This window comes from Carassius gibelio, chromosome B2, assembly GCF_023724105.1.
Source record: "Carassius gibelio isolate Cgi1373 ecotype wild population from Czech Republic chromosome B2, carGib1.2-hapl.c, whole genome shotgun sequence".
NCBI classification, from domain to species: domain Eukaryota; kingdom Metazoa; phylum Chordata; class Actinopteri; order Cypriniformes; family Cyprinidae; genus Carassius; species Carassius gibelio.
In genome coordinates, this window is record NC_068397.1 from 27,845,015 (window position 1) to 27,872,623 (window position 27,609).

The 27,609-nt window shown below is 36.6% G+C and overlaps 1 protein-coding gene across 2 annotated transcripts; it reads right to left on the minus strand.

Moving 5' to 3' along the window:
- Positions 1–8,064: 8,064 nt before the first annotated feature.
- Positions 8,065–21,634, minus strand: LOC127951661 (G protein-activated inward rectifier potassium channel 3-like). Of its 2 annotated transcripts, XM_052549667.1 has the most exons (8): positions 21,209–21,634; positions 17,865–18,276; positions 17,389–17,602; positions 15,858–16,059; positions 12,892–13,084; positions 12,546–12,743; positions 12,329–12,459; positions 8,065–11,276 (listed from the first exon to the last, which is right to left on the minus strand). In XM_052549667.1, exons 2-8 carry the CDS (start codon positions 18,157–18,159, stop codon positions 11,001–11,003), a joined length of 1,509 nt encoding a protein of 502 aa, XP_052405627.1. In that variant the 5' UTR covers positions 18,160–18,276; positions 21,209–21,634; the 3' UTR covers positions 8,065–11,000. The 2 variants fall into 2 exon arrangements, with proteins under 2 accessions (XP_052405627.1, XP_052405628.1); XM_052549668.1 differs by lacking the exons at positions 17,865–18,276; positions 21,209–21,634 and adding an exon at positions 17,682–17,842.
- Positions 21,635–27,609: the final 5,975 nt, after the last annotated feature.

Below are 27,609 nucleotides of genomic sequence, written 5' to 3' on the forward strand. Positions count from 1 at the left end.
CTCACATACATATTTAATGATAAAGATTATAGGTCACATTTACACAAGAGACATACCTACTTACAAATCAGCAAATACTGATTGTTGAATTTATGTTTAAATGACTGTTCAAAAATAATCATCTAGTAACATTGTATCTGATTTGCCAATAGAGCAAAACAGTTTCCATGGTGATTTAAAATAAATGAACCACACCTCAGTGCTGAACATATCAAAGCAGTAACCTTTGATCCCAGCAGTGACCTTTAATTGACCTTGAACTAGGTTAAAAGAAAAAGAGAGATAATGACCTTGACTCGTGCTTTGCAGCAGCTCTGTGTGCATTTGTGTGTGTGTGTGTGTGTGTTTGCCAAAACACTATCTTGTTTTCTTGAGTAATGCTTAGACTGATTTAATGAGTGGCATTCGGTCAGGTTGAATTCACAGTGAGCCATGCAATACCACCAGCTACGCTTGAGGCTTTGGCTAGATCCTTTTTTAACTAGTCAGGAGCCTGCTTACCGTCTCTGCACTTTTTTGTTGTCAACACACACACACCTGACCTCCGGATGACCTCTATGCGAAACAATTTCTGCGCAATTAGATGCATGACATAACCAGTACATTAAACTACTGTCTAATGAATCCAGAAACCACACGCATAAAATATGCATACTTTTGTCAGTGTGTTTTGTTTCCGTTTGCAGTCTGAAAACCTCTCTGTGGGTCGGTTATCGCATTGCAGAACCCTTAAAACCACCCATGCTTTAACAACCAATGTAAATTTGTGAAATATGGGGTTGAAATTACATTGAGGTTGAGGATATTGCATTTCCCCTGCCAGCTGTAACTCTGATTGGTGTGGTATAGGAGTGACATCATCACTGTGAGCAGCCAATCGCGTTCCTCTGAGTCTGAATCAGCTGTAACCTACAGCAGAATTCTACGTAAAACTAAATAAAGAGTGAAAAATCCAACAATGTTGTTGGATACACAGCTCTCGCTCTTTTACTGCCTGTGACACAGTTAACCTAGCCTCCTCCCTCCAATACTGCATTCTCAACAATACCAGTACAAATGCAGGTGTCATCGCAGGCTGATCATATCACACCAGCAATAGTGCTCCTTTTTAGTCGTAGGGATCAGGGAAGAGAGACGGCAATAGTCAAAGTGTGATTTGACCATGACAGCTGCTGTCAACGATAGCACATCGGTGTTGCTGGGTAGAAAAAGGGGTGTTGCTGCCTCATGTTGATTGAATATGAGAGTGTCACAGCATCACCACTGGAATGGAGGTTCATAATTACAACCATTGACTGTATCCCAGAGGGGGACTTCACAAAACACTGATCTGACATCATTTATCTAATCTTGTCATTCACAAATCTTCTGTGATTTACTAATATATCTGCTCACTATACGTGTATGTATATGTATGTACATTGCATCATAAATGCAAACACGTTTGCATGTACATATATTCTTTTTTGTCTTACAATTTATCCTTCGTTTATCACTGATCATTAAAAAACTTTGAAAGCTGAAAGGTAATGACAAAATATCACCAGAAATGCCTATTCAGCAAAATGCTAATGCATTTCTGTTATGCATTTTCTTTTGTAGATATGCATTACATTAGAAATGCAAAAAAAAACATTACCATGAAAAAAAAAAAAAAAAAAAAAACATTTAAAAGATAAGTATCACTAACACTGCACATCCAGCAGAATTTGTATGACTTTTTCATGAATTATTGTTGTTTTCTGTATCTGCATTAAATCACAAAAAAAAAACATATTCAAAACATAAATATGGACTTCACACGCCTCATGATGGCATCAGCAGCCTAGATGTGTGTCAGATAATACAAACAAACTTCACCATATGCACACACTTCAGTAAGGACTAATCACAATGAAATGTTTTAATATCTTAAGTGTTTCTCCTAGATTAAAAAGAGTGCAAATTTAGATCTACGCTTAAAGGGACAGTTCACCTCAAAATTAAAAATCCTGCCACCATGCTGTTTTTAACCCGGATGACTTTCTTTCTTACATAAAATGCAAAGCTGTTAAGCAGAATGACAATCTCAGTCACCATTCACTTTTACTGTAAGCAAAGAAATGCAATGTAAGTGAATGGTGACTAAACCTATCATTATGTTAACATCTGCTTTGTGTACCACAGGAGAAGGAATGTCATGGGAGTTTGAACGAGAGTAAATGATGACCGAATACTCATTTTAAAGATAACTGTGCTTCTAATAACCCTGATTTTTCTCCTGAGCAAAAAGATCTAATTACACATGTCTCCTTTAGACTTTCCCAAAGTGCAACGTTCTCAAATATTTCTCAACAAATTCTTCCATGAACTTAATTATTTGAGCTATGCTATTTTTTCTAATTCTAGACTCATATCTCGAGCAATGCTCTCCATCTAATTTCAGGAAAAACATCTGCGACAAAGTAAAAAAAAAAAAGACAACATAAACCAAAAACACTTTTTAATGAAAGTATAGGAGATGCATGTTCATCTAACTCACTTTCCACCTCCACTTCTGTTTCTACTCACTTCTATTAAGGCATTAAGAAGTCCAGAATATCTATTTAGAGCATGAGTTGGGTCTTGAGCCCTCCATCATGGTCAACAAGCCAAGTGTATTTACCTTAATCTCACTCAAGGATAAAAACCTTAACATGCGAATAATCTCAAAGCTGTAAAAAAAAGCAATAAAACGATCCTGTGGTTGAATCCACTGTCTCTAAGGAGCAGGCCAGCTCGATGCTGTAGTGTACGGCACACAGGTATAGCTTCCATCAGCACACGAGCAGGTGATAAAATCACTCCTACATCACTTTTTACAGAATACAGCATTTAATAGGAACCGAATAGAGACAATTCAATTATTATCATGTGTGTACCTGAATTAATTAAGAACTTAGAGCAGAGAGAGAGAGAGAGGTGGGGTGGAATGGGTAAAGCAGAGTAACACCCAAACGCACCAAGCATTCCCTACCCTATGGGAAAGGATGTTAATATTAGAGCAAGAAGCCCAACTCAAATGCAATTTCTACCTCTCACTTATTTCATTTCGCTGAACATCTCCACTGCGCAACAAACACATGCAGCTCCTGATGAGCATCAACGCGGCGCACAAGCGCGTAATGTGACCTACAGCATCAGCATCAGCACCACCACCAGCAGCAGCATCAGCATCAGCAGCACAAACGTGCTATGCTGGCAAAGCCATACTGCAGTGTGTGCCACAGTATACATGATCAAACAGGCCGCTCAGGAACGATTCTACAAGTCAAAAACGCCACGAAAACGCAGCAGGTACAGGAATCACATTGCAGAAACCGAGTGGGGAAAATACGCTGTCATAATCCCGTTTCAAATTTTAAAAATCCTCCCATAGCAACATAAACATATAAATGGCCTAGACTCGCACCGGCAAACGCAAGGTGCGGGACGCGGGGGTTTTTTTTTTTCGGCTCTCCGCACCATTCGCAAGATGTGTCTTTTGCTGGAGTGTGTGTTTATCTTTTGCATAAGGTGGAAAACACGCGCGCGCGCCCACGTTATACTGCTTGTTAATTAAAAAAAGAAAATACATGCATGCACGGGCCGGTGGCATATGTGTATATTCGGCCGTTAAAAGGCGCGACGCGCTCCGATGTCATTTCAAATGCATCTGTCTTACCTGGAGCTCGTTTGGCGCGGCCGTCGCAGTTCGCCTGCGCCCAGCATCAGAGGCTGCAGGACGCTTCAGCTGAGCATGCTTATATCAGCGGGCTCTCCTCCTCTCTACGCGGAAGGAGAAAAACGACGTTGGCGAAAATGGTTTCTCCCGAAGTGTGCGCGAAGTTTATTTTTCTTCGCCCGTGTTGACGTCAGACGCGCGTGAAATTGCTGCTTGATTTGACGTTTAGTGGAGCTCGGTTTGCCAGCGCTAATGCGGAGCCTTCCATGGTGGTGGCGGAGTGTGTTCTGATGTCAGGAGCTCTACAGTGAGAGGGGTTCAGATCATGCTAGGTGTGCACACACTCTCGGAAATGAAGGTTCCAGCCCTTAAGGAGAACCTTCAAGTTCCACCCAAAACTTTTTGTGCTCGAGCTCGTCAGAAAAACATCTACTGGTGCTTTAAGGATCTGGCGATCCTTTAATATTACGCAAATTAACTTAATGTTTCTTGAGTGTTAGAATACAATCAATGTTAAAGAACCCAGAAACAACGCTGTCATATGAAGAACCTGTAATCTGTCAACTTTTAGCCTATAGAATAATGTCAAGAACTTTAGCCTTTTCAAGATTTCTATAGATCTGTTTCTATAGATTTTTATAAGAGAAATAAAAAACAGATTATATATATAAATATTATTTTATTAACATCTTCTTGATTACGATGCAGCTATACATAATATACTTTATATATATTTGAATGTGTGTGCAAATTAAGTTTATAAATACACACACACACACTATGCAAACTAATACACATATCTGGAGAATCCGTAATGATAAAAGAACTTTATGTACTGTATCTCCAAAGAAATAGGAAAGAGATCTTTACTAAACTTTTACATTTGTGCATTTAGCAGATGCTTTTATTCGACAAAAACTTACAGTGCATTCAAGGATTACAGATTCACGCATTAGCTTCAAATTGACTGTCTTTGCCTGCATATAAATGAAAGCAGATGACATTATATAATATTCCACATGGACAGACAGAGAGAAAGTCCAAAGTACTGTGTGTTTTGAAACTGCCCATCTGAGCATGGAAATTCTGATATCTGTCTCTCTTGTGTATAAAACCATACCCATTCTCTGAGGGACCGGCCCACACACACACACACACACAACTCATCACCATGGAACACTGACCCAGAATTCCCGGTGCTCTTGATCAGATCAGCACAGTGCGTGCGCTATCCACAATGACACTCCGTAGAGATGCTAGAGGTGAAGGGAGAGAGAAAAAGAGCCTGGATGTCATTCACATGCAATCCTCCCAGCATGCCCTACGTGAGGCGGTGTCACGAAAACATGCATATAAATTACCAATAAAACATACAAGTCTGAGTTTCTTAATCTGATCAGCAATCATTTATATTCATAATTCATTTAAACACCACTATAGTTTGTTGTCAGAATAAACTAAGTTAAATAGACCACAAGAGTGTGTTGCACAAGGCCTCTGTAGGGTTTCCCAAGCTCATGTTTGAAAAACTATGTCAGTATTGTATTGAAAAGGAAAGGCAAGGTGAGGAAGGGCGTATTAGACAGATAAGAAAGAGAGCAAGCGAAATGTAATGCATAATATAAAACAGAGTCTCTTTTTTTTATCGTGTTGCAGTTTTCTTTATTCTGAACTGATTTTGGAGGGAAATCTGTGCATTTTTTTACACGTTCCAATGTGTAAAATTTAACTGAGGTAAATCCATTCTAACTGATAGCTGAAAGCGCAATCAGATTATTCAATATATTTCATAAACAAGGTCAAAGGGTATGTAAAAGTTTGGAAAAGGTGGACATTTTAATTCTGCTGATGTGCTGCAGATTCAGTGTAGGCCTGGCTATAAGGCGTTCAAAGACAACCCCACTGAGCTTTGGGGCTTGTACAGATCTGTAGGTCTGTTACTATGTAGAATAGTGAAATGATGAATCTGTGCACTCAGCCTCGCTCCAGCCACTGCCCTCCAGTGGCACTTACAGGCATTGCAAGGCAACTAAACTGCAGAGCTGGTCGTATAGAGCACATGGAGACTTCATGCAATCACCTTGCGTCTTAAAGGAACAATGCAAACGTCTATTTTTAAATGATCAGTGTGCTATAAATACAGCGAAAGGAAACGGATATGGTGAAACTCGCAGGCGAATCAGTGAAACAGAAAGGGGCAGAAGAAAAATGACAGAGGACGAAAGAGTCAGAAGGTCAGAGGACAGTCGATACGTTATTATTTACCCATAATCTCACTGGGTTAAGAGGACACGTTTGTGCATGTGGAAATGATGGTCAATATAAAAATTCTAATATTTAGAATTAGAACTAACAAGATTATTGTCGAATCCATTTTATTATACTAAAAATCTTTAAATGTATCTGATTAGCTCAACAGTTCACGTAATAAAGTAGCATCAATAAGTGAGTTTGGGGTGGGATTATTTAGCAATTCTGTCTCGCAGTTCCGGTTGGTGCCACTAGTGGCGCCAAATTACAAACGTCTGAGTAGTGTTTTCTTTGAACATTCAATGTACACATCTTACAGTTTTTTTCAATCGCTAACAAGCGCTTAACCATACTTCAGATACTTTTTCTAAACTCTTAACACAGACTCACACCTACAAAACACAATTGGCCAAATGGATAATTTTCTTCTCAAAAACACATTTTGTTAAATATATACTAAATCTTCATTTCAAAATAGAACACATCCTTCTCTGCACACACCAACTTTACCAAAACACTGGAAATCTGACTCAAAATTAAATTATTCTGTCAAAGAATAACACTTGTTTTCACCTCAAAAGGTACATGCAGTCAATCAAAGTACACCAGGTTTCAAAATACTGGCTATTGTTGACATTACAAAAACTGCATAGACTTTTCAGTCTCAGTTTTACAGGTATTTGCATGAAAAACATGCAATTCACTGTTTTACACTAAATTTCTTGGTTAGAAACTGTATGTCCAAATGTACAGTAATGTTCACATTCAAAAGCATTCCAGTAAAAAGCTGTTTTTTTCCTTTACTGTTTACTGCAGGAGGTACAGTAGAAACACGGTATGATAGAACAGAAAAGGTTTGACAATATTGCTTACAGTGGACAAAATATCCATGAAACACATAAGAGCATTCTGAACAAAAAACAACAACAGCAAATAGCCCAGATAAAAAGGGTGGGGGGAGGGGGGGGGGTAAAATAAAAACAATCTCTCACTGCTCCTGCTCCTCTCACTGCTCCTCTCACTGCTCCTGCTCCTCTCACTGCTCCTGCATCTCTCACTGATCCTCTCACTGCTCCTGCTCCTCTCACTGCATCTCTCACTGCACCTCTCACTGCTCCTGCTCCTCTCACTGCTCCTGCTCGTCTCACTGCTCCTGCTCCTCTCACTGCTCCTGCTTCTCTCAATGCATCTCTCACTGCTCCTGCATCTCTCACTGCTCCTGCTCCTCTCACTGCATCTCTCACTGCACCTCTCACTGCTCCTGCTCCTCTGACTGCTCCTGCTTCTCTCAATGCATCTCTCACTGCTCCTGCATCTCTCACTGCTCCTGCTCCTCTCACTGCATCTCTCACTGCTCCTGCATCTCTCACTGCTCCTGCTCCTCTCACTGCATCTCTCACTGCACCTCTCACTGCTCCTGCTCCTCTCACTGCTCCTGCTTCTCTCAATGCATCTCTCACTGCTCCTGCTCCTCTCACTGCATCTCTCACTGCACCTCTCACTGCTCCTGCTCCTCTCACTGCTCCTGCTTCTCTCAATGCATCTCTCACTGCTCCTGCTCCTCTCACTGCTCCTGCTCCTCTCAATGCATCTCTCACTGCTCCTGCTCCTCTCACACAGTGTTTGTCTTTTTCTGTTTCTGTTTCCAAAAATATCACTCTTCAAAGTCCTCCTTTTATTGTATAAGTGTCAATGTAATAGAAAAAAATAATCCCCGCCATTGAGTCTAAGCCAGATTGGAATCAGTTGTGGTTGGCCCAATTTACACAACATAAATCAGCTAAGATAAATTGTTTTTGAACTGATACCATTGCAGAAGCAGAGGTTTTTATACTGTATCTAAGGTTTGGAACATTGTTTTTGCTATTGTGGGATGTTGTGTGTTAACATTTGTAAATACTACAAAAACGATCCATAATTTTGTTGGGAGGTATAGCTTGTCTGTTCAGAATATGTAAGCATTGTGGAAATGTATTTAATGACTCCATATTGTGTGAAAACGACATGAAATGTGTGAATGGTATGGCCACAATAGATAGATGCTGTGCTAATTGTGTTTAGAGTTTTGAAAATGTGACAACTGCTTGGACAAATGCTTGTTAGCGACTGAAAAAAACTGTAATCACCAGACATTATTTTGAATATACTTTTATTAAGACTTATAATACAGAAATAGTAAAGCTTAAAAACATATTTAAAAAATGTCAACAGCAGCAAAAGCAAGAGGAGAAACCCGCATGAGAGCAGAGTTTGTGCTTACCGTATGTGCTAAAGACATTCAAGTGAGCTACAAATCACATACAGGACAGCACACGCTAGAACACTTGGGGAAAACACACAGTTTATCTCAGCCTGTTTCAAACTCAGTTTGTAAAGGTGCACTCAGTAATCTTCTTTCCCTTATTTAAAAAAATACAGAAAAAATGAATTGTACTTTTGAGGAATATGTTTAAAATCATCATATGAGATAAAGATTTATATTGGTATAGTCTAAAGAAATCACTACTTTTAATCAGCAAGGACACATGACAGTGATAAAAAAACAGTAAATATGACAGTAAATAAAAGACAGTAAATAAATGCTGTTCTTTAAATTGTTCTTTTCATAATAATTAATGTTTCCTGAGCAGCAAATCAGCATATTTGAATGATTTCTGAAGGATCATGTGACTCCAAGACTGGAGTAATGATGCTGAAAATTCAGCTTTGCATAATAGAAATAAATTATATTTTAATATATATTCTAATAGAAAACAGTTGTTTTAAATTGTCATAATATTTCATATTATTACTACTTTACTCTGTATTTTTGATCAAATAATTGCAGCCTTGATGAGAAACATCTTAAAAACAACAAAAGCCTTTGAACTTTCAAAACAATTCTGCACTGGCACTAAGAAGTGAGAACTTCAACACCAGAATAAGGAAATCAAATATTACTGAGTGGATTCATTCAGACTCTTCCATACATTTACCCTTCTGAAGTGAGTATAATGAAATTGAATTTTAACTGAATTGAGTTTTTATAATGATGCATTGAAAGCTTTCATTAATAATAAAAGTCACTGTTCTATGTAACATACACACATTACTCTACACAAACACACAGCAGTGCATCACTCATGACAGTGCTGTCCACATTACATGTCAATCTAAATTCTTCAGCATAACTGTGAAAATGAACATGAAACAGATCTAGGATCAGTGTAGTTTCTTCAACATATGATGAATAATATTAAAGTAGGACTAAAGTTCCTTGCACACCGAGTCTGAAATATTCGAATGCTTTTTTTTTTGTTCATCCTTTCCTATCAAAATGCTTGATTCATTTGCGAAAACACATAAAATTGAACCTGATCCAAATTTTTTAATGATGGACAGCAATTTCAGAGGTAGTGTGTAAACTTGACTGTTAACTTATAACTGTACCCGTCAACTCAAACATTTCTCTGATTGTGAAAAAAAAAAACCGGTTTATTCAGCAATGTTGCCATTTCATTAATATCCCATTTTCTTTGTTAGGTTTATTTTGATTGTATGTATTTGTTGGATGCATTTGGAAAACGCCGGTCTTCTTATTTTTGTCAAGCTTGTTTCCCTTGTACAGCTCATTCTCAAATAAAGCATATTGGGAAAAAAAAAAAACGATCGGACCAAACCTCTTGACTAACTTAACCAGCTTCACCAGAAAGATCACCCACAAACCAGTCTGGACCAGCATGGGAAGAGACCTGGACTGGCTGGTTTAAGACATCCCTGGTTGCACTACATTAGTTAACATGTCAAAAATGGCCTGTTGAAGTGAAATATTCACTGATTAATATCTTCTCTTATTTCATCTGCAGCAGCAACTGAGCAATGAGTTATTTGTTGTTACGAACACATTTGAACTCAATAAATAAGAGATACACAGAATAGCATTGTGTTTGCATTCAGTCGCAAACAGCTGATCAATCACATGATGATGCTAATTTCTACATTGATTTAATTAGATGTTGAAAAGTTGCTATGGCCTAATAGCATACAATATCTCTCGTATTTGAATCCATTTTAGCCATTTCTCATCTAGATCCGCTCACATAATGACATGACTTTCTCAGACTGTTCGGCAGTCGTGAGCGTGTGCTAATTTTACCACCGGCTGACTCTTAAGAAACTAAAGCTAAACTCTGCTGTGATGTTGCGAATTGGAATGTAATGTCGCCATGGTAACACGTTCACTTCTTTTTCAGGTACATGTGAAACTAGCCAACGTGACTGTAAACAACTTGCACTGACTTGTTCTAGAAGATTGCTTTAAAAATAGTCCCGCTCTGGCTGAACACAAAGGCAGTGAAACGTTAGAGACGGTTCAGTTTACTCTAATGATTGGTACTTATATAAATCAGACATGTTCGTTTGGTTTCAAAACCTAGCAAGTTCCTTAGTTTTAGCCACATTTAAAGGGATAATTCACCCAAAAAATGACCATTCTGTCACTTTCCCACACTCCACTTATTCCAAACCTGCATGAGTTTCTTTCTTTTGTTCAACACAAAAGAAGATATTTTGAAGAGCTGCTGGTAGCCATTGACTTCCATAGGACAAAACATTATGGAAGTCAATAGGGAACAGAAGGACTTTTACCCACATTCTTCAAAATATCTTCTTTCTGTTCAGCACAAGGTTTGGAACAACATGAGGGTGAGTAAATTATGACATCATTTTCTTTTTTTGGTGAACTATCCCTTTAAAGCAACACCGCATGTGTCCTTCACAGGTTTTATTTCAGTTAGGATGACGTCTAAGTAGACGTCTGACAGTGGGATTGAAATAGAGCTACTGTGTGAACTCGAAGGCAGTGTTGTGGTGAAACATCAAAAGTTAAGATTTAATCTGACCGAAAATACAAGGAGACGCTAGGATTTCCCCCTTGGGGAAAGTATTCTATGCTAGGCTTTAGCCACTATACATTTACAAATCTAACTCAAAGACGGTGGCTTGAGGATCGCTGAACAATCCAAAGTTTTAACATCAACTGTGGACTCCTTCGAATATTTTCCGTACCTTTATACATTCTTGCATCCTTTTAAGCCTCAGATTCTGATTGGTCAGTGGTCACACTGCCATTCTGTTCTCCAACAACTGATTGGTCCTGAGTATTTGTAACTCCACCCACAGTAAATGTTGGCCCGTCTCCCTCCCTGACAGATTCTGAATCCGTGGACTTCTCCGTTTGCTCAGTCAGATTAGGCCCCTCCCATTTATCTTCATCAAGCCGACTGGAAATCGACCAATAGAGATGAGCGTCTAAACGGGCGGTAGCCAATGCCAGCTCTCTCGCAGAACAGGAGGGCGTGTTCACCTTTAAAAGATCATTTAAAAGAACAACTTTAGGTAGTGTATTTAAAGCATTTATCGTATTCCTCATTCTGTGAATGATAGCTAAAACATAAATCCTGCTCAATTGGACTGCATCTGTCCTTTTACATTCATTTAAGTATTTAGTACATTTACACACGCATATATTATTTTTTTTATTAATAAATATAATTAAAAATATTAATATTAATTTAAAGAGTAAAATATAAAGAGATATAAATATTGACTAATTATCATAATATTTTTTTTTTCAATTAAATAAAATATCTATATAAATATTAACTACATGCATTAAGCATTAACTTTATTAATTAAATCTAATAATATCTAATTATTGAAAACTATTTTATAAATATTAACTAATGATCACAATATTATTTATTGACTTACTTATTTATACATTCATTCATTTAAATGGTTTATTGTAGATTTATACAAAAAAACTCTTTGGCCAAAGGATAGAAAGTAAGAATGTGATTGCACAAGTAATTTGATTTCTTCCAGTGATGTGCATTTATGAGTCTTTTTTTTTTTTTTTTTTTTTTGATTACGCACATAAAAACCCATGAACAAAGAGAGAAATCTCTGTTTTTGCTCTATAATAAAGTGCACGTCAGCGTTGCACAGACAGATGATTATTACACAGATTCTGAAGCTAATTGTTTTAGAGGAAAACTATATGAGAGATGATGCAAACTGCAAAATAAATCCCAGATATGGTGAGACAGCTACTACCCAAACAACAAAATGCATGCAAATAAAGATTAGCATTATTTCAATCAAAAAAATTGTTCATAGCCATAGATTTCTGGTTCCCCAAATAACATTTAAGCTGTTTTTTTTAATGAAGAGAGCTTTTTATATAATCTAAAGAACCTTCTCCACTATAAAGAACAATTTGTGGAAAGTAAAAGTTCTGTGGATGTGAAAGGTTCTTCATTGGAGCCATAGATCCCACTAAAGAATGTCATTTTTAAAAGTGTTCTGCAGAACCTAAAATTGATCGATTAGAAATTCCGATTGTATACCATATACCTCAAATGTGTGGTGAAAAGCCCCATAATCCACGTCAAAAAATCCCTCGGCCAGTGACATCATGGGACTGAACCTGTGACCCCACAACACCTCTTCAGCCAGGTAAGAGCTCCGCGCCTGACAGGTCATTCCTGTAGATCAGAATATATCCGTCGATTACTAAACACAAATCAATACAGCACATTTCGCATGATAAACCTGAGTATTAGTATATTACCTGTAGCTTCTACCATCCCCTCCAGGATGACCACAATCTCAAAGTCCTCTTTTTCCAGCTGACCTTGTGACATGTCCCAGAACGGAGAGCGGACGTCGATCTCGTGAGAGATCACCAATGGAGACACCAGGAAGAGACGATCGTCCCCTGTCTCGAATCCCACACTGATATCTGTCTGATCCAGTGGAATAAACTCACCTAAAGAGAAAGACAACTAAACAAACGGTTCTGATACGAGAATGTTCCCACCGTGTCTTTGTATGATATAACCAGCAGGTGGCACCCCTTCATCAGTAACTAGGCGTGTGTGTGTGTGTGTGTGTGTGTTTGTTACCCTCTGTCTTACCCTCCTGTGTCTGTTTGGATTTGATAAGTTTGGCTCTCATGTTGGCGCCCACGATGTGGGAGGATCTCAAGTCCCCGACGCGAAACATCAAACAGAGCCTGTCATCCCGCAATGAGATGACAGCATTACGAGAGAACACCAGTGTCTCGGCTCGCTTATTCGGCTGGGAGATCTTCACAAACATGCAACCAACCTAGTGAGAGAAGGAGAGAAAGAAACTATGTGATTTGTACTTTTTCGGAGTACTGCAGTATATACAGTACAGACCAAAATTTGGACACACCTTCTCATTCAAAGAGTTTTCTTTATTTTCATGACTATGAAAATTGTAGAGTCACACTGAAGGCATCAAAACTATGAATTAACACATGTGGAATTATATAAAAAAGTGTCAAACAACTGAAAATATGTCATATTCCATAGAATTCTGTTATTAATCTTTACCTAAAATAAAGTTCATTTAAAATAAATAAATAAAATACTATGAAATAAAGAAAAAGCATTAAATATGTAAATTTGGATGGTCAAAAGTAACTAAATCTATAGGATTCAGCAGCACAACAAACCACATGATTTGAGGACAATTAGGAATGATAAGTAAAAGTTTATAAAGTTTAATATACTAAATAAAGATGAATACTTAATTCTAATCTCTAACCCCAAATATGAGCAATAGTACTAGTGATACTACTAACACTAATTAAAAAGAAAGTGAGACATATGGGGAAAATGAATTTAATCTGGGTTTAGAAAAGCAGATACTAAAGGATGTGTCATTTAGAGAGAGTGTGTGTTGTGTTCAAGTGTGTGTGTGTGTGTGTGCATGTGTGAAATGCAGATCCTGGGGGCAACATTTAAACCAGGACACAGAGATATAAATGAACTCATCATAACCATAAAAATACATCAAAATAGGCCAGAAAAGAGATTGCTAAGGGGGTTGAATTTGGTAAAAGTGACAGAATTATAAAATGAGAAAAGGAAAGACATAGAAACAGAAGAAAAAGTTTAGACACATCTGTGCTCCAAAACACATGACTCATTTGCTCTTGGTTATGGAAGATATAACTCAGTAGAGCACAGATCAACAAACCAAAGCCACATGCAATGAAAAGACTCTGCTTTTCCAGACCGCATCATACATGGGTAAAAGTGTGCAAATCGTACTTCAAATTTACTTCAAAACAATTATTTGCTTTTTCAACAAATGGGCAATAAAAATAGGTACTTAACTTTCCCAAAATCATCAAGATCAGGAGATGAACTAAATATTTGATGTGCTTTAAATTAGAGTTGTTCCGATTCCGATACTAGTATCGGAAATATCTCCGATACCACAACAAATTCTGGCATCGGCATCGGCGAGTACATGAACCCATATACCGATCCGATACCATTTTCTTAAAAAAGACCTAGTTATGACCGCAAGCTTTGCCTAACCGCTGCACGGTTCTTCTTCGCTGCTCAAAATGCATTGAAAACACAGGAAGTTGTGCTGTGTTGCCACAAGCAACCCCTGTTTAGAGCAGCGAAGAAGAAATGAAAACGCGTTAGCAGCCCTTATCTATATTTGACTGGATCACTCATCACATTCTAAACTGCCAAAAGACAGTGAAGCCGCTACTATATTATAGATCAGTGGTTAGCAGTATGTCTCTGTAGTACCGGTAGTTACAGACTCTCGAGTATATTCAGTACCGGCAACTGCGTTCAGTCGCTTCCGTGTAAGTCAAAACGCAGGGCTCCAGACAGTAGCCGAATATATACTAGTGTCTGTGAATATTAAACTGCAAAATACTATTTAAATATTACTCCCGCAAAATCTACATCTCTGTGGGTGACTGGCACAGATGCGCGAGAGCTCGCTGTTTTGTAGTCTCTGCTGTGTGTCATGAGGACACGAACGCATAAACCGTCACTTCATGAGAATTTACCGTTTCATTTGAGAATACTGTCATATCATAAACACAGACACTCAAAGATCTTCATGGCAGCCCATTAAAATAAATGTTTGGTTTACATGAGTAAATTGACAATATATAAAGCTACTGTTGTAGCCTACAGTAATAATAATACATCTCTATAATAATAATAATTATGCCTAGATGGTTGCTTGTTTTTTACTTGTTTTTTACTTGTTAGAGATTATCTGATTAATAGATCTTTTTTTATATTCCTAGACTTATTTGTTGCAGTTTTTTTATACAGTTATATTGTAAAACTTAAATACCTTTTTTAGTTTGCGGTGTTAGATTTTTGGCTGCATTTGAAGTTCTTTTTTGCATAAGAAAATAAATAATACTGTCAAATTCATGTTAGATAATAAAAATACTGTAATAAATACAGTAGTTCACCATGTATTTGTTCATGTTTTATTGAGGGATCTGTCTGAAGCACACCATAAAAAAATTCTAGCAATTTACACAGGGCTAGTAGTATATACAGCTGTATATACAGATATACACCCAGGTATCGGATCAGTACTCGGTATCGGCCGATACCCTGAGCCCAGGTATCGGAATCGGTATCGGGAAGAGAAAAAGGGTATCGGAACATCTCTACTTTAAATTTATATTTATTTTACAACCCTACAACAAAAATCCGAGACATGCACCCATCTGTGTGATTTTGTTATTTTCTAAAATAATACAGAATACAAGTCAAATAAACAAAATTATGTTATAATTAAAAAAAAATCTAAATAACATTGTTTCAAAATTAAGGTACAAAAATACATAATTATGTATTAGATTAATATTTCCCCAAAAATATTTGTAATTAATATTAAGAATATTAAATAATACTAATATTAATCATATAAATGTAACTTAATATTATTATTTATTTTTTTTTCAATTATTTTATTATTTATTCTTTTATGGCTGGGCTTGATTAATGGAGTCAACGTTTCTTTTTAAAAAGCAATTGGACGCCAAAGTGTGTCATATTTTTGTGTTTGATCTTACCATGAATGCATTGACCATAGATCCCAGTATGGCCTGTAGCAGGAGTAACATGGTGCCCACTGGACACTGGTCAGTAATGACACGGTGACCGTAGCCAATGGTTGTCTCCGTTTCAATGGAGAAGAGAAACGCAGAGATGAATCCATTAACATTATTCACACATGGAGTCCACGTCTCGTCCTCCAAATGATCCAGATCACCCCTGCCATAAAACAGAGGAGGAGAGCAAGATCATCCAACAGCAACAGAGATGTGTTGTTTGTGAAAACGTGTCCTTGCCTTTTTTAAATCACACAGTCTCCTTCAGTAAATTGGCTCTTGCATCTTACAGCGCAAAGAGGAGCGCTTGTTCTCAAGTGTCCACCCACACAGATGAATTGTGTTCATATCTAGCATGGACAAAAATAACAGAGTGTGGACGACACGAATGAACTGCAACAATGAGCAGAAAACTTGATTGAGAAGAATTCCTCAGAGAAGTAGTGATTTCTTTTTTTTTTTTTTGCCAATATCAAAAACTATTATGATTTGTTTTGTTTTTTGATACCTGTTAAAGTATTATTAACATACACTGAAAAAAATACTATAAAACTAAAAATTTTACTCAGAAATGTATAGTGATTCAATTTTTTTATGCAAAGAAAAGGCAAGTAACATTAATTTAGATTCAATTTTGAAATATAAATTTTATTATATATATATATATATATATATATATATATATATATATACACACACACACACACACAGACACAAAACAAAACCGCTCATAAGGGTCGATTTCATTAAAAAAAAAAAAATTATAAGATTTATATGTTTAAAATGTAGATTTAGATGTTGGGATCGGACAATATTTGGCTGAGATACATCTTTTTGGAAATTCTGGAATCCAAGGTTGCAAAAAATCGAAATATTGAGAAAATCGCCTTTAAGTTGTCCAAATTAAGTTCTTAGCAATGCATATTACTACTAAAATATATATGTATTTTTATATTTTTACGGTAGGAAACTTACAAAATATCTACATGGAGCATGATCTTTACCTAATATCCTAACAATTTTTGGCATAAAAGAAAGATCGATAATTTTGACCCATACAATGCATTGTTGGCTCTTGGCTAACTTTTAGTTTATTGTATAATAAATAAAAAGAAAACAAATAGGTAGAAAACAAAAAGAATAGAGAAACTAGTTGTTTTTGGTTTGATTGTTTTTATTTTTTATTTTTAAGAAAACAGGCAGATGGTAAAAGAATAAAGTTCAAGTCTAAAAGGGGCAAGTTTATATATATATATATATATATATAATTACCTACAATTGTACATACTTTAAAACATTCTTGTAAAATAATGTATGCAAGTTTTATACATACATACATAAATTATTTTTATTTTTTATTGTATAGTTACCAATTGTCACAAATACATTCCACATTTTTTATTTATTTTGTGATTTTGCATTCAAAAATAGACTTTTATGATTTAAAAGGTTAAAAGACATAAAACTGCGTGTTTGTGTATGTTGTTGATACCTGCAGTATGCAATGAGGTACCATATTGCTCCAAAGAAGAGCCAGGTAACTGCATACGCCAGGACAAAGACCAGCAGAGAGCAGCGCCAGTTCAGATCCACCAGAGTGGTGAAGATATCCGTCAGGTAGCGGTACGTCTTGCGCATGTTCCCGTGCTGCACATTACAGCGGCCGTTCTTCTCCACGTAGCGCTGCCTCTTACGCCTGCTGCGCCCTGGAGAGAAACAGAAAAATTAGAGCTGGTAAAAAAAAGCACACAAAAAGTAGGCAAGCACCGTCACTGAGCAGCTTACCACAAGCCATCCCAAAACACTGACAAGAAGTAAAACTGAGTGAGACACATCCAAAAACGAAGAAACGGCTAAATTGGTATGCAGAAGAAGAGCGACATTGTGTTCCTGTAGAAGTATTAGAGTAGGTCAGTCTGTTTAATACAGCCACCGACTCCTACATCATCTAAAGTAATTGAGTCTTACCCCATCCAAACTTGCCCCTCTCTTGCCCCACCCCCTGAAGTTTCTTCCTGTGCTGATTGGCTTGTGCCTCCCTCGCAGCCATCTTGGCCTGGAAGGACATGTTGTTACTGGTCGGTGGCTGTGTGGGCGGGGCTGTCTCCGTGGTTACGACGTGCCCCAGCTCCTCAAATGTGTTCTGTAAATCGGTGGGCGGGGCATCCTTTGGGTCCTCCTCCACAGGCTCCTCCCCTTTCTCTGGAACTGGGAGGGACAGGGATTCAGGGCACGAGGAGAAGCCGGTGTTGTCCAGTGCCATTGTGTGTGTGTGTGTGTGTGTGTGTGTGTGAGTAATAAGTGAATTTGTGTGTGGTAACAATGATTCTCAGAGCCTTATTCTCAGTCGCAGAGTTTCATTTGTGCCTTTGCTTGATTCCTGCAAAAAGACACAGATAGACACTGAGAGAGACACAGGAAGACACTAATAAAATCGAAAAAGACCTAAATGACAAGTTTTACCAATGGGCTGAAAGTTTTATAACATTCTCTGATGACATTCCTAAAATATCAAAGTAATTTGCATCCACCAAAAATTGCTGTATTTCACTGCTGGTTATTGCTAAGCATTCATTTTAACCTTGCCTTTCGTTCACTGCCCCGTTATGCATTAAGCATCCAATTAACTGCCTGAAATGAACTGAAGTAGATTATATTGATGACTTCATGCATTTCAACCTTCAAAAAAAATTATACATTTCCATATCAAACAAGCAGCTGATGAAGGTGGTTTCAATGCACAGTCAAACATCCGATCATCTATCAGAAGGGCTCTTAGAAAATCACACAAACCCAAAGAGCAGACTGATATATGGACCTCCGGGTTCAGCAGCTAAACACATTTTCAGAAGAAAGTGAAAAGGCAGCTAGAGGATTTAGTCTCATTTAATTCACAGCTCTGATGCCCATAATTGTGATTTATTCTTTTTTTTTTTTTCATAAAAATGTGTGCTGTGTGAGCTATAAAGTTTCTAAATCGTGCTGTGGGATTAGTAATCAAGGCAGATTTGGGTAGGTTGATATTTTTTTCTATGCTATATTTTCAATGCAGAATTCACTGCCTTGAAAAGTCATGACAGGAGACAAGTAGATGTAATGTTGAAAACACAATGGTAGTAAGGGATCTTAACCTTGGCCTTTAAAAAACCCTACCATCTAGTAAGATAACTAAAACTATTATTTTAAATGGTCAACACACCACAAAGTAAAACATTATAAAAAAACTTTTACTCTAAACTTAAATTTTACAATTAAATTGAAAATGGAAAATCTTAAAATAAAACAAACAATTCAAAATATTAATAAAAACATATTAGTATCTCAGGGATACTAAAATAATTGACTAAAGTAAGCTGGGTTATAATAGATAACTAAAATATAATACCATAAACCATAAAAACAAACATTGTTACTTAAAATAAAATAGACATTAACCAAAATAATATACAAACACACAATTAGTTTCCAACTAGTTTCCAAGTCAACATTTTTCAATTTCATTTAGTTCAACTTGATGTAATAATAATAAAAAATTATTATAAAAATCTGAAATTATTTATAATTAAAAAAATAATATTTAATTGAAAAAAATAAAATAAAAAAGCTATACAGGCATGTTAAAAATAATGAAAATGAGAAATATACTCCACACAAAATACTATTTAACTATAAAAATAAAAACAAATCACAACTTGGTGAGTTTAACGGTCTCAACTGTCTCAAACAAGGCCATCAGTGCCTTTTTGTGTTCGGGAAACCTGTCTGAAAACAGTTCTTTTCACAATGCCTCATACTGCTCCAGAAATCACACAATCAACTTTAACTTACAAGCTGAAACATTCTATAAACAACACAAAATGCACAACAACAAAAAAATGTCTATCCTCTCAGAAAGATTAAAAAAGCCGGTCACAGTTCCCTGTGTCATAGAGAAAAAATAACAACAACAAAATCTGTGTGACTTGTGCTAAAAACCGTCTTCTTGCTTTCATTGCACATATATCCAAAATCTTGCATCTAAAATCACATATCACATCACCATTGATCTCATCTATAATGGCATATTTCACTGCTACATCATCTCTACAGTATGGTAACATCTGTCTGACTGAGTCTGATCCTGTTTGCAGTGTTTACACGTGCAGGGTGTTAGGGTGTGAAGTCCGGCGAGACACTATATTTAGCTCCGATAGTCTGGCTGTAGTAATCACACCCACTCGAAGATTGATCATGATCTGCCTTCTTGGTCTGGGCCACATTTAGACTCGTGAATCTTTCATGGATTGAGTGGATCTGTGTGGAGACGTGCTGATGTGTTCAACACAAAATACTGGAGTAATATTACAGAGCCAGAATACAGGATTGCACACAATCACACACACACACACACACACACACACACACGCACACACATAAAGAAATCAATCCTACTTAAATTAGACTGAATGGAGCAGGTAGCACAGAGCACAAATGGAAAATGGGCTGCACTGTGGACAAACCTGCTGGGTGTGTGTATATTACGCAGAATAAACAGTAATATAGTACTCTATTGTTTGATATACCATGCTAGGCCTACATAATTAATACTGCAAAGTAAATTGTGAGAGTAAAATCGAGAAAATGTGTGTGTATATCCATGTATTTGTGTTTGTCTCTGTTTGTCACTGTTTGTGTGGGTGATTTGTTCACTGTCCTGATGGAAAGTGGGATTATCATGTTTTCCAATTTTTGTCTTTTGGGAGAAAAGAGTGTCAGATGTGACACAAAGCTGCAATTATACACACACACACACACACACACACACACACAACCAGTGGTCTTTGTTTGTCAGGATCACTGCCTGCTGTTCACATGAATATTACAGCCTTACTGTAATATGAACTATATTCAGACAATACCTGTGTATAACCCGCATATCAAACATCTTTAACTTTTTCTTCATTTTAAAAAAATATGCACACCATAAAAACCCTGTTTTTGGATCATTATTAAATAATTGTAAATCTTAATAAATGTAGCATGTAAAATACTTATGCTTAAAATACTTTTAACATTTTTTTATAAAAATTTTTTTATAATAACAATTTTATGCAGTTAATTCTTAAAAAGTTTTCCATTTATGTTTCTCGTTTTTGTTAGCCTACATTTAATTTTTCAGTTCCAATCAGTATTTACTTGGAAGCAATCATGCAATCACATAAAGCAAGAAGCCAAAAGGGGAAATAACCATATAATGCATGCACATTTACTGATGTCTAACTAATAACGTGTTTTGATCAGCAAATAATCATCAGCCCGTGAATGTAGCGTACCTGCCACTGAGGCGTTCTCCAGCGCGTTAACATCAACGTTTTAAACACTTGAGATCTTCTACAGTCCTGAGGGTTTTATTACTCCAAATCTCTCATATCGAGATTTCGATCAGACTCATACCGGCGATGATGATTATGATGATGCTGATGATGATGTTGGTGATGTTGGTCTACAGCGGCTTGGAACAGCGAAGCAGCATCACTTCAGCATCATTTCAAATCCAGGAAACAAAATATAGCCAACCAATCCACGAAAATGAACTCTTTCCACCGCGGAGAGTTTCCTGATAAAAATGGAGGCTGTCTGACTGTCGGGATGAATGAGAGATTGGAGAGCGAACCTAAGCGGCGTCGGCGTGATTGACAGATTCTGCGCAGGTGTTGGTCTGCGCGCGCGCGCGCACGTGTGTGTCGGAGAGAGAGGGAGACAGAAGGGCAGAAGAGGCAGAAAGGGTAGAGAACTGAGCAATTAGAGGTGGGATGGAGAAGGGGGAGAGGGGAGGAGAAGGGGGGATGGGGATGAGGTCAGTGTCTCAAAAATATCTTTCAAAACATGAGCCCCCTTAATGATGTACTTAAAATATACTGCATAAATACATTTCATATATATTTTTCTTTCAAATTATTTTAATGCAACCAAATTTGTGACTACATATTTTATTCATAAATATATAACAGTTAAATGATGCAAAATAATATTATAAAATATAATATTCCAATGTCATGATCTGGAAAGAGAAAAATGTAAATCACCTTCTTAAGAACTGATACTGTCAATTGTCATTTAAAACTTGAAGCATGATATATTTTTGTATGTTATTAAATAACTGCTTGTTAGTTAAAATGTGCTTTAGGGATGCAATTTGATTAGGTTTAATCTGATAGATTAATTAGTGAGCAATAATGTTTAATGATGAAATGGCAATGTATTTGCTAGTTGGAGATCATTGCAGCAGCCTATTGTGTGTTGCATATATATATATATATATATATATATATATATATATATATATATATATATACACATTATACTTAGTGATTTAGCAGAGTCTTTCATCCAAAGCGACTTACAAATGAGGAGAATGGAAGCAATCAAGACCAAAAAAGAGCAATATTATGTATGCTGTGACAAGTCTTGGTGAGTCTAATGCAGTATATGTAGCAAGGTTTTTATACAATAAATAGAAAGAACACAAATAGACAGAATAAAAAAAATTATAGAGAATGACAGTGTTAGAGGATACTTTTTTTCTTCAAACATATATACAAAATTATAAAAAAATATGTTTTAAATTTAAAATATATATGTACATAAGCAATGTATTAGCAAATAAACACACAGTATAAGGAATATATAATGCCCTCTGCTGGCAAATGTGTTCCACATTCTCAACCATATTCTGAAAACTGTAAATATAAAAAAATGTAAAAACAAAATAAAATAAAAAACAGTTCTATTGTAATATAAAGTACCCTTAATCAGGGTTGCATTAGTCTCCTGAGAGCTTAATTTAATGGGGAAGCATCTTATAAATGCAAATTTGGCTGAGTTAAATCTTTTAATCTTTCAATGATAGCCGTACAGTCTGTTTAACAATCAAACCAGTTGACACAAACTGAGACTAGAGCCTCTGTGAGTGGTGACATCATTTGTGAGCTTGTCATAGGAAAGTCCAGAGGGATGTAGGACAAGAAAAAATACTTTTTATAAATATAGATCCTGCTGATGGCAGTTTTGTTTTTTATAACTTGTTGTCCATGTCAGTAGCAGTTAGGAATAGTTTTCTATCTCACCCCTAGAAAAAAAATGTCATTGTAAAGATATTGTTAGCATTTCTATATCAAGCTGACAGAAGACACAAGATGTTAATTGATGGAATTTATTTTCAAAACCTGTTCCAATAAACAAACTCATCTACAACTTGGATGGCCTAAGTTTGAGTAAATGTAGATTTTAGGGTAAACAACTATTCCTTTAATCTGGGTATTGCATGCATACAGAAAAACAACATACTGTGCACAGTATACATAGTACACACTAAAAATAGTAGTTTGCATTAGTAATGGTATGACATTCTGAACATAGGAGTTTTAACTCTGGCAAGCTTCTAGATTGCATTTGCTCTTCTTTGAGCACAGTATTATCTGATTTGCAAAGTGATGTGTTTGATTCCTTGAGTTTCTAATTGGTTGTTTGGAAACATCTTGATTAAATGAGTTGTGTGTTTCTTTATTCTGGTGGTGGATCATTTACGTTGATTGAGTTGTGTCCAGGTTTGATTAAGCCATATCGCTGAAAGATAATGAGTTGCTTTCATGTTCTGCTCCTGTCTGGCCATCTGGATGCATCTGAGATAAAACAGTCACAGGCTGGCCAGGGAATGGACATCTCTAATGAGGAGAAGAACATCTTACAAAGGTTGTCCATTTAACACTGTCATATTACTTTCCTTTTTTAGTTTATTTTTGGTCTGGGAATGTTTTTGTGTTCAATTACCCCTTTGGTTTGATGCTGTCTGATTTCCTGCTCTCCAAGCATTGAAGACAGAGGTGTGAAGGGACTGTTTAACTCTGCCACTGACCTGGAAGAGATCATCAGATGATCAAAACACTCAAAAATACACCATTTTCAAACATTTCACAATTCACTTTGTAAATGAAAGACATGTTGTATTACAGGTTTCTGAAGTCCTCTGCTGGAAAGACTGGTTTTAATGTGAAGAAGGTGAGAACATGAGGTGTTCTTTATGTATATCCAAAATTTGAATGTTAAAAGGAAAGATTCATTTATTTCAATTAGGACAGGTTTGGGATTTCATTTTGGAACTAATTGATTGTAGGCCTCACTGATCTGAGCTTAGTTTTTCAGTGAAGCATTATTTGTGGGTAATTTTGGCCATGTTCACTCATAAACAGAGGTGCATTAATTCATTAATACAAAACCTGCTCTTCGTATAATAAACATGTTGACAAAAAGACTGAATCCAAGATTTGGTGGTGATAAAAGATTTGAAAGCTATCTTTAAAATGCTAGGCGTTTTTGACCTGATAACACAGGTAAAGCACAGAACAAGGGTTAGTGATGGTTGCATGGTTTAAAACCTTTTATGATTTGAATGTTTAGTGATTTTAATTAAAATAGGATCTGGTCCTTTTGTAAACAGCATTTCAGATGTGAACATGGTCACTTTTTTGCATTTGCAGCAGGTGCTGGACATTGGTGACAGGGTTATCATTCCCAACGAGTTAAGACAGAGGAGAAGAAGACCTCAGGGAATTGGTGGAAGCAGCTGGTTGCCAGAGCAACGGCAGAACCTATATCCAGAACACGAACCTTGTGGGCTGACCTTTTTTTTTTTCTTATGCATGTGTGTACAGTTCTAGAATGTTTTCTGTTTTAACTGTTAAAGTGATTCTAAGAATATAATATTCTATTCCAGATATTACTCACTTGATAGTTTCATGTATTGAAATGCACTGCTCAATTTGTTGTTGTTGTGAGTGGGTTTCAGGTCCATTCTCTCCGATCAAACCAAATAAACAGATGCAACTGTGGGAGAGAAACAATGTAATGATGTAAAAAAACTGCCCCTGAATCCACCATGACATACAGGATCCTGAATACATATCTGAGCATAGATGGCTCAGTCTCAGTCTGATATAAAAGGATTTCCAGTCAAGAATAACCAAGCACAATTGGATATTATGCACCATATGCATGTGGGAAAAATGCATTTTTTTGGCTTGAAGACCTACCATCAAAGTTGAAATACATTCATTACCTCACCATGGCAACAGGGCAGAAAAATTATGTTTCTGAATATAAAAAATGTGTATTAGGGTGGTATATAGCATATTTAAACTGCTTTATTGCTTGCATTTTCAAAAGAGTGTCAAATATATTATCACAAAGCTCTCTAATCTCACAAAAATATCATCTAGGAGCAGCAAAACTAGGGAAAAGGATGCATAAAGACCTTTTATACATGCTACATCCCCATATCCTGGGCATTACTCCATATACATCCATCTTGTTTATATGGACCTTGCTGTTTTATGAGGTACATGCAAAAAAAACGCTTACGAAAGAAGCCAAGCTAACAGTATTTTATAGCATCATACCTATAAATAAATATCTTGTAATGGAATTGGCTTACCATTTTATATCAGGATTGTTTATTTGTAATCGACTCCATTGGACTGTACTTCCAGATCTCCGCCGGTTGCCTTATTGATCCTCTGTAATGTAACAGACCTCTGTAATGCTGTCACTAAATCATACAGGATTATATGAGGCTGTGTTTTAGATATTAACAGTGATGGCCACTTGAAGAGAAGCTCTCAATGAGGATGATTGATTTATAGGTAGTACTCCACCAGAGTCTTAAAAGCCCACCTTTCGATACGCTGAAACACAGTCCTAACCACGGGACTTTCTCCAGCAAGCGCGGGCACGTCGCCAGCTCTCCCCGGGCACTGCTGCGCACCCGTAGACAGACACAGGCTAGCTCTGTGCTCACTGAGAGAGTCCCTATCAGACACAGAGAGACGCTCTTTATGTCTTAATGGAGGACAGATATGTTAGCGCAAGGCCAGTGTGTGTGCATGGAGTCTCCACAGCTGTCACCAGAACACAAATCAAATGAATAGAGAGACTTTTAGAGAGGCGCAGAGCCGAGCTGAGCTGAGTTGGCAGACTTTTAGTTTTTACCTCGAAGCGACTTAAAGTTTTTGCTGATTGTAGAAGTGCATTTAGATGAATAGTGTAAAGAGAATGAAGTCATTCCATGTCAAGCAAAATGCATTTTGTTGTTGTTAAATGATTTAAGTAACTTGTAGGCCTACAATTTTACTACATATATACTACCTTTATTTTATTTGATCTAAAATACATTAAAAACAGTAATACTGTGAGATATTATTACAATTAAACTGTTTTCTATTTGAATATATTTTGAATTTATTCTTGTGATCATGTGAGTCACATGATCCTTCAGAAATCATTCTAATCTGCTGATTTGCTGCTCAAGAAACATTTCCTGTTTTTATTTGCTATTTTATTATCAATGTTGAAAACAGTTGTGCTGCTTTATATTGGAAACCTTTAAAAAGAAAAATGGATTCCTAAACAAAGCTCAAAAGAACAGTGAAATCAAGAATCTTTTGTAAAATTATAAATGTCTTTACTATGACTTTTGATCATTTTAATAAATCCTTGCTCAATAAATCCCTCATCCCAAACTTGTAAAGCAATACTCACCCTAATGTCACTCCAAACCAAAAGCCTATTACCTTTTTTTCTGTGAAACACAAAAGAAGTTACATATAAAGATGTACTTAGGGTTAAAAAAAACCTTCTGAAGATCAACCAATTGCATTTAATATAAATCTAAACTACAATATGTTACATTTACCTGCGAATAACATTCAATTAATTGTTTGAAAACATTACTTAAGAACATTATTTCTGTAATATTTACCCCTTTTAAAAGTATGCTTAAGTACATTTATTTTTCACAAGGGTGGCCCTTTAAAATACAGACCCATAATGCATGTTTATGATGTTATGAAGGATTTACGGTCTAAATATAAACTGAATCAGGCCTATTCTTAAACTAAAGGCTGTTTTGTATTTTGCATCATCCCTGGATTAAGCAGGCCAGCCATCACTGAGAGCACAGCAGACTAAACTCACTAAAAGACGATTCTTTGGACCGAACGGTGGCATTCCCTGAAAGTCCTAAAGAAATTTTATAGAATGTTGGTAACCAAAGAGTTGACGGTAGCCATTGACTAAACAGAATTTCCACACTATGTAAGGTCATGGAACAACATGAGCAAATGACAATTTACATTTTTGGGTGGACTGTCCCTTTAAGTAATTATTCACCATAATGTACCAATATTAGAAACATGTCTTCTTTTTCATTCTTACGGTGTTAGAGCCATTTAAAACCATCAGTTGTGTCTCCAAACACTCTCTAAACTGTATCAGTGCTGTAACTGCATCTCACTGGTGCCCCTCATCTCTGCGTGTTCAGTGTGTAGCCTGCAAGCTCAGATTTTCTGAATTAGCCTTGAGCAGTGTTTCCAGGCAAACCCTGAATGTCAGTCGGAGGGTTGTCATGGCAACAGAGTCAGGCCAACTGCACTCTGGAACAACAGGCGCTCCTGAACACTTCAGCTGTGCTGAACATCTGAACATACAACCAATGCCATGTTCAGCTGTGCACTGAAATCAAACTCTCTCGTGTCCACACTCCCTGAAAAAATGACACCTCCAACAGGAAAGATAAATAACAAATGAGATCTCTGTACAATCTCAACTGATTCCCTGACAGCAAAGAGATGAATTAGTAAGCAAAATGAGACTTTGTTTTGAGATAAAGAACCCATTAAGC

Excerpts from the sequence above, each read along its gene's own strand:
- LOC127951661 (XM_052549667.1), bottom strand. The coding sequence starts at position 18,159 with ATGGCACTGGACAACACCGGCTTCTCCTCGTGCCCTGAATCCCTGTCC. Across the intron at positions 16,060-17,388 it reads TACCTCATTGCATACTGCAG|GGGTGATCTGGATCATTTGG; the intron begins GTATCAACAACA and ends GTTTTATGGCAG. Across the intron at positions 11,277-12,328 it reads CTTTTCACCACACATTTGAG|GTGAACACGCCCTCCTGTTC; the intron begins GTATATGGTATA and ends GATCTTTTAAAG.